Source organism: Gossypium arboreum, chromosome 12 (genome assembly GCF_025698485.1).
Source record: "Gossypium arboreum isolate Shixiya-1 chromosome 12, ASM2569848v2, whole genome shotgun sequence".
NCBI lineage: Eukaryota > Viridiplantae > Streptophyta > Magnoliopsida > Malvales > Malvaceae > Gossypium > Gossypium arboreum.
In genome coordinates, this window is record NC_069081.1 from 95,563,875 (window position 1) to 95,576,206 (window position 12,332).

The following is a 12,332-nucleotide window of genomic DNA, read 5'->3' on the forward strand; positions in this document are numbered from 1 at the left end:
CCTAAAAGGCATACCTTTTGTGGAGAAAATTTCTCAAGTCTGTAAAATCAATCACCAAAAACGTTCAAACATTTTAAAAGGTAATTTCTCTATTAAAGGCATACTCCAAAATATTTAAAAAAAAAAAAAATTATGTCCTAAAAGAAAAATAAAAAAACAATGCTTAAAACTACTTATACCTCTCTCAACTCATAAATATGAGGATAATAAATTTTAATACACTCGAACCTATATCCCCTACATTAACAACAATATCCATAGTTAAAATTCAATCCACAAAATTTTTAAAACTTAAATTGGTTCAAAGAGTTGATTTTTTGAAACAATAATTTTATTGGAAAACTAATATATTAATTTATGTTGGAATAAATACAAGTTAAAAATAATAAGCTCAAAAGACAAGTAATTACTTAGAGACTTATTTATGTTAAAGTCAAAATATTCATTTATTTATTTTAATTTTTACACATGATAAAGCTAAATATATTATGAGTATTTTTCTCATATATATATATTATATAAAAAAGGTTAAAATATGTCATAAGTTTTATACTTTTCATAAATTTAGAATTTAATCTTTATACTTTTATTTCTAGGAATTTTGTCCTTTTACTTTTTAGTTTTCAAAATTCAAATTCAATTGATAACATTGTTAATATTGTTTTTAAAATTTAGGTTTATCACAACGTCATTTTTTAGTTACATTGTTATCGATGAGTTTTTTTTTTAATTTCAAAATGTCACACTAATCAATTTACCAAAAAAATAACAATGTTAACAATTCGACCAGAATTTTGAAATTTAAATAGTGGAAGGACTAAATTCTTAGAAATAAAAATATAGAAATTAAATTCGAATGTGTGAAGAGTACAGTTGCCTATGTTATATTTTAACCTATAAAATTAATTTTACAATTCAATTTTAAATAATAAATAAATTTATTTACTTTAAACTTTTTAAACAATAAAGTAAATTAATAAAACATAGATCATCTTATTTTATATTAATAACTAATGAATATATATATATATGTATGTAGAAGTATATATTTATTAATAAATAGTTGAGTTTATTATATATCAATAATTAGGTGCTTAATACCATCAATTTTTTATTTAATGACAAGAGTATCTATGTTGTAGCATGAGAGTTTAGGTTTAATCCTAATAAATTTATCTTTACCCCAATTATCAAAAACAAAAATTAAATGCTTAGTAATTAATACATATATGTATATGTATATATATATATATCAATATATAATTGAATTTTGTGTACATATTAATTAATAATTAATTAGGTGAATCAATTCAAATTTATAAACAATTACAAGACTTCTTTTATGCAACAACAATTCATAAAATGAACCGCTGCCTAAATAAAATTTTTATGCAACAACAATTTTGTTATTTTAAAATTTCAAAATATGTTACGATTTTCTTTATGGTGATTACCAATATAATTTTAAGCAACAATATTAGTACAATGTTGCTGCTGTGTTGCTTAATATAATAAAATGTAACATTTATAAATTGTTGCATAATGTTTAATAACTACTTTAGATAACAATATTGCGTAAAGTCATTTTTGTTGTAGCGTAATTTACAAAAAACAAAAAAAAAAACCATAGTCGGGTGCTTTTCTTTTTTTGTCTTTTCACTGTTTTCCTTTACTTATTGTTGAATATGGTTTGGGCTTTGCCCCCTCCCTTTCTTCCGCTTTTAGGGTGCGTTTGGCTATTTCTTTTGAATTTTTATTTTATTTTTTATATTTTTACATGTGTATATACATGTAATAAAAGAAAATATTTATTTTTACATAAAGATGTCACGTGACGCTTTGTGATTGGTTATCAACTTTTTAAACATTCACAAAAAATGGACTAAAAAATATAACGGAAGCATACTTTATGTACCAAATTAGGAAGTTAGTATACTTTAGGTATCAAATTTGGCCAAAAAGTTTAGATATCAAATTGGAAAAATGAGTATACTTCAAAAGTCAAATCATGAATTAAACCTTTAACTAATCCTAACATAAGAAAATATTTTGATTATTAGTAAATTACGGGATACCTACAATGTAGGTGAAAGATAGAATTATGTAATAAATATATTTATAAAAAGTTTATATAAAAAACAAATTAGACTTTAGTGTGATAGTAAAATATAAATGTTGAAAATTATCGTGCACTACAACAAAACAACCCTATCGTAACACTTTTTTGACCTAAGATGACGCAAAAAGGGTTGGCATAGGTCTCGCGACGCTTCTCTCGACGCTTCCAAAAAGGTTGTCTTTAGTATCGTTGGCGTAGGCACAACGACTCTTTTGAAAAAGCATTGCCAAAAGTCAGCATACGGCGACCCTTATTGAAGCGTTGTGAAAGGCTTAGTCAATGACGACCTTAAAAAAATGTCGCGGTAGACCTAGTTAAGGGCAACCTTTGAAAAAGGTTGCGATAGACCCGTTTAATACAACCATAAAAGGGTTGCGATAGACCAATTTAAGACAACTGTTAAAAATGGTTGCGATAGACTCGTTTAGAGCAACGTTAAAAAGATTGGTATAGATTTGTTTTCGACAACCTTAAAAAGGTTGCGAGAAGCCTTGTTTACGGCAACCCTTAATAAAAATTGCTATAAACCTTATCTACAGCAACCTTTTAAAAAAGTTGTGGTATATCTTGTTTACGGCAACCTTGAAAAAAGGTTGCGATAGGCCTGCCTACTGAAACATTTTAAAAATGTTACAATAGACCTTGTTTATGGCAACCTTAAAAAAAGGTTGGGATAGACTTGTCTAAAGCAACCTTAAAAGGTTGGTGATAGATTCGTTTAAGGTAACCCTAAAAAGGTTGCGATAGATCTTGTTTAAGGAAACTTTTAGAAAAGGTTGCGATTGACCTGCCTAAGACAACGTTAAAAATTTTGCGATAGACCCATTTATAGCAACCCTAAAAGGTTGCGATAGACCTTTTCCAAGGCAACTTAAAAAAGTTGGGATAAACCCGCCTAAAGCAACCTTAAAATGGTTAGGTAAACCCGCTCTAAGGTACACTTAAAAAGGTTGGGATAGATCTTTGTCTCATGTCCGATATTTTTTACAACGCTTTTCCCGATTTTAAGAGCCTATTTTGGTAAAATATGAGCAAATTTGTATGTATTAGGTTTGGAAAAGTTTGAGTCAATATTAATTGAACAATTAATTAACATGAAATGATAATATAAATACAAAATTATCATTGAATAATGCAGTTAGTAATTTATATACAAAATCCTAATAGAAGTAGTCGACAAGTTGCGAACATGTTGTCAACCTATTTCACATGACATCAAAAAATTATACAAAATCCTAATAAAAGCAATCAACACATTGCAACATGTTGTCAACTTGATTCCCATGACACAAAAAAATTATGAGACAACTGCATTCGTCAACCACTATATATATATGTAATACATAATATGCAATAAGCCTCATTCGTCATCATCCGAACTGAAGGCTTTATCATCAAGTCCGCTACTCTGAAATTCAACTGCAAAAAATAGCAATGTACATTTTCTATTTATACAAGCTAGATGAGAAACAACATGAACACATGGAAAGAATATTTTAATATTAACCAAAGAACCATAAATTGAAGCTAAATAAAGAATTTTCATCAGTACATCCACTACTAATTATTAGTTGAGCAAGCAATGAAGACATCAAATAAGAACATAGCATTCAATTACAACAAGCAATATCTATTAAAACATTAACAAACTTATTGACAATCTAGTTATAAAATAGTCACCTTACTATGCTTATTATGAAAAGTCTTGGACTTACTTGACATTCCCTTTGCCATACACTCATCGATGAGAGCCTTATACTTTTTCTCACGAGCATCCATCATTTTCATGAACTTTGCCTCTCGAATTTCAGTTAATTTCATAAATCTTTCTTCTGCCTCAGCTATCAAATGAGCTTCTCGCTCCGTAGCCTCCATACGAAATCGAGATTTTGCTTCCTCGAGTAGAGTTTTCTCTCGAACTGCTTGTTCGGCTTGAATTGTTTGTATTTGCTGGACATGTTTTGCGCTCATCTCTTCAATCAATGTAGTGATGGCCGATGTAGTTTGGCTTTCTTGGGTAACTGACCCATAGCCAAACAACCTAGATTTGGTCATCCCACGTCCATATCCCAACATTTTTCCATCCTTGTCAGGGCCAAACACTTGTGTATAGACCTCGTTTTCTAATGCAATATTATCTTGAGGTGCGGAAGAACTCTCGTGTATTGGCATAGAGTCTTCAACCATCTTGCATGCTTCATCCTACGCTTATCTTTAATTAGAAAATTCTATTTTTTAAAAAAATTGATGTCAAAATAATTATAAATAAATAAATAATACCCATTTGTTTCTTACATAAACTTGTTCTACTGCCTCACTGCTCAATTTGCCACTCCCATCTTTGCGCAAATATTGAAATCTAAACTGCTCCAAACGTGAAGGTTCACAGCCTTCCTTCTCAGACTATTATACAACAAAACAATAGTTAACACTATTCACCAATGAGTGCAGAATAATTAATATAAGTTACATATTGATTAATATGTAATACTTACAAACCGTGCATTGAGGGTCGCATATCCCGTACAACCAAAGCAAGATGTGCATAACGCACCTTTGTTCGAGATTCTTTCGTCTTTTCCGAATGTGCCTATTGTTTAAATTAATGAGAAAAAATATGAGAGTAATATGAAAGCTAAGTTTATTATGCCTCATTCAACAAATCACGCATTTATACATCCTCTACTTTGATCATACTGTAAGTGGAAGTAGGAAAATGAGACAATTAATCTAATAAAAGTGCAAACCACAACTTGTGGTGTTCCACATCGCCTACTAGCCACTTCCATCGATCATCATGCGCACTAGAAGGATTGTTTTCATATATTTCTTCAATCGATCGACCTTCTTGGACCATCTCTTTATAGTATCTAGTTTTCAAAGTCGATTTAAACTCCTTCCGAGTTTTCCAACATGTGAAAGGATGTCAAAGTCCTTCACCTTACCTTGGAGATCAAACTTTTCCTACACAAATAACAAAACAATGTAACAAGCATTCATTACATACAATTTCAAATAATGCAAAATTATCGCAATACATTAAATTAGAAAATGATTATGTACTACATACATGAACGATTCTTAATATGTTTTCCAACACATATTTAGAAAGATGTTTCAATTGTTTTGTATTCAAAGGACAGATAGAACCAGTCCTTGCAATTGTACCGAGAAATTCAGCCAATTTGACGCTTCCTTCCCAATAGGCTGGCCATATTGGTTGGCTTCTACTACTATACGAGTTTCAAAGTTGAAGATTCCATATATCTTTCATGTTTGTAGGCCCTTGCTTTCTCTTAGTACCCTTAGTAGCCTCTCATCCAAAGTAACAATTATATTTTAGATATGAAAATTGAAAAAAATATTATGTATCAATGTAAAAAATAAATACGATGCAAAAGCAAAAGCAAATTGTGAATATGGTAGAAAAGAAAAAACAATATTAATTAAATAAAAGCTTAATAAAAGATTTTATTTATCATAACAAATACATAATATTTATCATGGACAAAAATATTTTTGTCCACCGATACTCCATTTAATTTTTGTACAAAAGCCTATAAAAATGCTTTAAATTTTTTGGGGACAAAAAAACACTTACCATACTCTCAAAAATATTTATCCGCTAATACTCCATTTATTTTTGTTTCTTGTGCTTTCAATTTATAAAATTCTCATATAAAAAATGAATGAAAATTTAAAAAGCAAGAAATATTCTAAGTAAGAAAGTAAAAAAATGGATTTATATCATATACAGAATCAAAATTGTATAATGTCAAAATTTTTAGTAATCAACAGCCAAATTCCTTTTTTCAGCCTTTAATCCACCCTCTAACCTGCAATCTAAATTTTAGCAATCTTACATAGTTGAAGAAACAGGACACCATGGTAATAAACAGAGTAATTTACTGATAAATTAAACGGCTCATAATTATCATACCTGCTATAGGAACATTATCAAAACTGCAGAAGATATTGAGGAAATGTAAAAACCCATCATGTTTAACAAAGCAAAGAAATGGTCTGGAAGTTATGAAAAATTATAGTGCAGCAGAAGACAAAAGGAATCTATGAAGGAAAGAAAACAAAACATAAAATCCGTACAATAATAGAGTGCAAAAGAAGAGCAACGACAAAATGGTAACAAATAGAAAGTTCAGTGGGGCAAAAAACCAAACACACAGTTAAAGCCGAAATTTTTTTGTTTCTTTGTATATTGTGAAGAAAATGAAAACTAGAGAAAGCATAAATACCAACAAAAGGGATTAAACTAGTTTAAAACCAGAGAAATAATAAGTGAGAAGGAAATGGAGGTACCAATGGACTTGCGTGTACTTCTTCAACTCGACCGAGTTGGAGTTTCATCTCCGTGCTTTGACTATCGGTAGAAGACTTCCTAAGGTGTTCGAACTCGTCAAGAACCCTCAAGAGAATCGTACACCTTTTAATGGTCTCCTTTGCCAATCATTTTCCTAGAAAACAAAGAGGTAATGAGTTTTCAACACAGCACCCAACACAGCACCGAAAAATTCATGGGTTTTGGGTAGGAGGAAAAACCGGGAAAAATATGAATTTTCTACTTGGAATTCTCGGGAAACTTGAAACCTACTGTAACTTTGGAGCAAGACTTACCTTTTATTTTACCTTTTAGGGTTTGGCTAACAAATTCAAAGTAAAGGCCGAGAATGTCTACTGCATTTTATTAAAACAAAAATCCAAGCAAAACAATATGGAGAATGTCTGGCAAATCAAGCCCAAAAAACAAACAAAAAATAGACCAAAAAACAAGCAAAATAAGAATGTGGACCAAATCAAGCCCCACCCCCAAAAAAAAGCACATCAAATTTATATTCTATTAAATTTTAAAATATTTGAATATTTTATATTCTATTCAATTTTTAAAATAATAACCTAAAAATTGATTTTTATAAATAAATTAAAATTAACAAATAGCACATCAAACTTAAACAAATAATATATTACAAGCTTTTGTAGCCAAATATACCTTTTTTTATCCCCAAGTTGGCAAAAGTCCGATCCAACCAAAATTAGGATCACAAATCTTAATCTCCTCTAATTAATCTCATATCTCATATCTACTTCCTTTTTATTTATTATTTTTAATTATTCGTTGAGTCAATTGGTGAAGCAGACACTTTTGGTCAAAGCAATACTGTTAGGTTTCTCTTATTTCCCATTTTTATACTTTCATTCTTCAAAATATTCTATATTCAAAATAATTAATAAAATTCAAGTGAAATAAGGTTGGGATATTAATAATTATAAAAAATCGACATCTATATAAATATCGATGAAGGTGAATAACTTAATTTTTAATTTCAATCTACTCTATCGTCATGCTTAATCAAAATAAAATTAAAAAACACAAAGATTAGGTAATATTAATATATGATTACACATTAAAAAATAATTAAACTCTACAAACATAACTTAAAAAAAAAAAACTCTACTATCAGATCGCATATGGATAACATAATTTTCTAAAATTGTAGTAAAATAATAAAAAATAACTTTTTAAAAATAGAATAGGTGACCATCCTAGAATAAAGACTAACTCTAATATAAATATTACAATAATATTTTTAATATATTACCTAAATTACTCATAAATCTCAATCTCTAAAATAGATGATATTTCATATGTAAACATGCTCAAAGCACATATCCTCCAAGCTATTATAAAACTATCGAGTTAAGATATAATTAAATGTAAATATATAATAATAAATATATATATATATACAGCAAATAAATATCTGAAATATCATGCCGTAATAAAATATACCGGATAATTAACGCACATCATTGATATCTAATCCCTTGCCGCCACATTTGTAGCCACACTAATGTCATGAACTTGCCTGACCAAAACCCTTTTAAGGTGACCGCAAGCATATATAAATGAGAATGGTAATAATCATGAAATAAAATCCTATTTACAAACAAGAAGATGAATGCTATCTTTATTTATTTTTCTTTTATTAAATTTAAACATACACAAATTAATATATTTTAAGATTATAAAATATATTACAAACTTTTAAAACTCAAATCGACTTATATATCAAATAAGTATAATTTTTCTATCCAAGTAAATTTTTAAGTTTAAATCAAAGTTAAAACTTAAAACAATAAACAAGTCTAAGTTATAAATTAGATACGGGCAAGGTGTAGGTAAGGCAATTTATGGGCACACTTATTGAAGCAATTTACTACATCATACATTTCCTTGAGAAGGAATGAAAGAAGGTCCCGTCACACACTAGACAATCAATAATTTTCCATTGAACGGATGAAGCAACAAATGTTAGAGATGAGGAAAAGAAAAATACTAGTAACGTTATCCGTATCAAATCATGAAGGGAATATATAAGAAAAGAAGAAAAGTAGGAAGAAATTAAAATATAAAAATAGACATCATAGAAATATCATTCCTGGTTGACTCACAGCTAAAGATAAATTGATAAGAAGCATAAACTCTTTAAGTGGACTCGCCAAAGGTTTCAAAATGATTAAATAAGGTTCTGATATTTTCAAACCAAATGTCTAATGTAGTAAACACATAAACTGTAGACTTCCCATTTTCAAAGAGGAACCCCCAAATGCCAAAACAGATTAGCAATTATCAGAATGTAGGTCAGGCAAGTATGTATAATATGAATATAAAAATGTCTTCAAATATAAAAATGAACATACATAGATGTTAATATAATAATATGAATGTCATCTTCATTTAAGTGCTCTGTTTCTTTTGGGCCATTCATTCTGCTATAATGCATTAAAAATGTCAATTACATTAAATCTTTGCACTTCAAAACATCGTTCTTGTTCAAATTAAAACTAAAATTATTAAGTCACAATTTGATGATCACACTGCGGATATTCATCATCTTCTACAGGGGTTTCACCGCTTAGATTGAACAAATCTCTTGGTTTTACTTGGATAACATGGAGCCATCCTTCACTCTTGCCATTCTCGACATAAAATACTTGTTTCGCTTGAGAAGCCAGTATGTATGGATCGTCCAAATCACGATTCCCTGTATGGATAAACTCAGAAAATTTCACCATAATAAAACTATTTGCATCCTTCTTCATACTCCTAGGAGATTTAATATTCACCCAATCACATCTAAGCATGATAACCCAAAACCTTTCATAATAGTTTAGCTCAATAATTTCAATGCAATTTCCATAATAGTTTCTCCCGTCAGCAAAAACCATCACGCCACTATTTTGAGTCTTACGATGTTGCTCAAGTTTTTTAGTATGGACCCTAAAACCATTAATTATAAGCCCATCATATGTGTAAACCACCTTATGCGGTCCTCGAGCAGGAGCAATTACATCAGCATCAACTTGTTCAACTTCCATCTTTGGAATCTAACCATATAGTAGGAAATCAATTAACTCTTATTCTATGATCAAATTTCTACAATGTTCCCTCATTACATAAATAATATGATAAATTATTTTAATAGTGACAATTTACCTGTTTCGCAAGCCATCTTGGGAACTTTTCAACTAACTATTTGTCTTCTGTGCGTTTACTAATTTGAATACCACCATAAACAAATTTCGCCAGACTCTAAAATTCCTATAATATATTCAGTATACAAATTATGTGATAACTTTATTTGTCTATTGGTTAAGAAAAAGATTCGAATGACAAGATTTTCCTCAGGAAACTCATTGACAATATGGTGATAACTTATCACTGTGCAATAAAACATAGCGGTTTGCTTGTGCAAGACTTTTTGCATCCAATATCTTCGTGTCCATGGTGCTAACTAGACATCCTCCAGAAGAGAAAATGTACCGTTTTTGAATATTCCCATCATTCCTTGGAGGACGGGAAAATATAGCCTCAACATCAGAAAAATAACGGGAGCAAAATGTAAGACATTTTGAAACTATGTACCCTTCAGTAATGGAACCTTTGGGATAAGCTCTATTTCGCACCGAAGCTTTCAATCCTATAAGATACCTACATCACATACATTTATTTTTACATACTTATTATATTCTATATTAAAATAATAAAAATAAAATATTGTGAAATTTTTTTGATATATCTCATATACCTTTCGATCGGGTACATCCACCAGTATTGAACAGGTCCACCAAGCTTAGCCTCCATCGGCAAATGAATAATCAAATGAAACATGATTGTGAAGAAACTTGGAGGAAATATTTTCTCTATTTCACAAAGTGTTAATATAACTTGTATTTGGAGTTGATCAAGTTCTTGTGGATCAAGACTTTTTACACATAATCTCTTGAAGAAATCTGATAGATTTGTAATAACACTTAGCACCTTCTTTTCTACAACTCCTCTTAAGCATATAGGAAGCAAATCTTGCATAAGAATGTGACCGTCATGACTTTTAAGGTTGCTCAACTTGTGCTCTTTCAAATTCACGCATCGAGATATGTTTGATGCATAACCATCGGGTACCTTCAAGTTCTTCACAATGGAAAGAAAAATATCTCTTTCCTTTGATGCAAGAGTGTAACACACTTGCGAAAGGTGCTCTTTCCCATTTCTCATTTTTGGATGAAGATAACTTCAGATGTCCATATCTTGTAGGTCTTTGCGTGCTTTGATATTATCTTTACCACCACGTGAGAGATTAAGAAGGGTGCCAACGACATTGTCACATACGTTCTTCTCAATGTGCATGACATCCAAGTTATGTCGAAGAAGATTGTAACGCCAATAAGGCAAGTTGAAAAATATGCTCCTCTTCTTCCATAAAGTTTCGTCTTGATTTATGAGATTTGCTTCATCTCCTTCTACCACCAATTCTTCAAAGTTGTTAAACAAATCACACCCCTCGTCTACATCAAGTTCTACCAACCCTTCATCTAGTTCTTCTCTATCCCTCTTTCGAGTTTTTCTATAAATGAAATTGACACCTTCAACTTCCCTTAAGATATCTTCCCCAGATCGTGGTATAGGAGCTACCCCATACTCTATAGTGCCATCGAATTCACGACTTTGTTTTCGAAATGGGTGTTCAGTTGATAACCATCGACGATGACCCATATAACAGAACTTTCGACCATACCGTAGCCATCGAGATTCAGTTTTTTCAGCACAAATTTGGCAAGCAACCCGACCTTTTGTACTCCACCCTGAAAGATTGGCGTAAGTTGGGAAATCATTGATTGTCCAAATAAGACAAGCCCGTAAAATGAAAGATTCAGAAGCTGATGAATTAAAAGCATCAATTCCTGTCCACAATTGCTTCAACCCTTTAATTAAAGGTTGCATGTAGACATCAATGTCGTTGCCAGGTCCTTTTTCACCAGGGATAACCATTGACAGTATCATTGATGATTGTTTCATGCATGCCCAAGGTTCTAAATTATAAGGAATAAGAAGTACGAGCCGTGTACTGTGACTTGTACTCATTGTTCATAATGGATTGAATCCGTTGCTGGCCAAACCTAGCCTAACATTACGAGGATCAGATGCAAAATCAGGAAACCTCTTATCAAACGCATCCCAAACAGAACCATCGGCTAGATGTCTCAATATACCATCTTTGGTTCGTCCTTCTTTATGCCATCTCATGGATTGTGATGTCTTAGAGGATTGAAATAATCTTTTAAGTCTAGGAATCAAAGGAAAGTACCGTAATACCTTGGCAGGCTTAGGACGACGACAATTATCATCAACTTGTTCATCTACATCCAACTCATTAAAAGATTGCCACCTTGAACTTTTACAGACATCATAACTGATCTTTTTACTAGCATCGCCCCAGTATAACATACAATCATTCGGGCAGGCGTCAATCTTCACATACCCAAGATTTAGTGCAGAAATCTTTTTCTTCGCTTCATAATATGTAGTCGGAATTGTGTTTCCATCTGGAAATGCCTCATTTAAAAACTCCAATAAACATGTCAAAGATTTTGCTGACCATCCAAAAAGTGCTTTAAAGTGGTAAAGCTGAAGTAGGAATGAGACGCATGAAAACTTGACACAACCAGGATAGAGCAGAATATCACAATCATCTAAAAGAGTAGTTGCTCTCTCTGTAGTCCTTTGGGCCTCATTAAAATCATCCTCCCGACCATTATTCTGAAACTCGCTTGAAACTCCATCAAAACTCTCATTAAGAGTTGGGATGTTGATACCTAGAGCATCCGTTATGAGATCTCTTAAATCGGCTTCGTTGTC

General features: G+C 31.0%; 1 protein-coding gene across 1 annotated transcript; it reads right to left on the bottom strand.

The window, feature by feature from the left end:
* Window positions 1-3,225: 3,225 nt before the first annotated feature.
* On the bottom strand, window positions 3,226-4,246 carry LOC128285299 (uncharacterized). The gene is made up of 2 exons (XM_053022701.1): window positions 3,835-4,246; window positions 3,226-3,538 (listed from the first exon to the last, which is right to left on the bottom strand). The coding sequence occupies exons 1-2, from the start codon at window positions 4,193-4,195 to the stop codon at window positions 3,480-3,482; spliced, it is 420 nt and encodes a 139-aa protein (XP_052878661.1). The 5' UTR covers window positions 4,196-4,246; the 3' UTR covers window positions 3,226-3,479.
* Window positions 4,247-12,332: the final 8,086 nt, after the last annotated feature.

What these genes read in the sequence shown, in the direction of transcription:
- LOC128285299 (XM_053022701.1), bottom strand. Translation starts at nt 4,195, where the DNA reads ATGTTGGGATATGGACGTGGGATGACCAAATCTAGGTTGTTTGGCTAT. An exon ending in TATGGCAAAGGGAATGTCAA is followed by an intron (nt 3,539 to 3,834) that starts GTAAGTCCAAGA and finishes TATTTTTTGCAG; the next exon opens with TTGAATTTCAGAGTAGCGGA.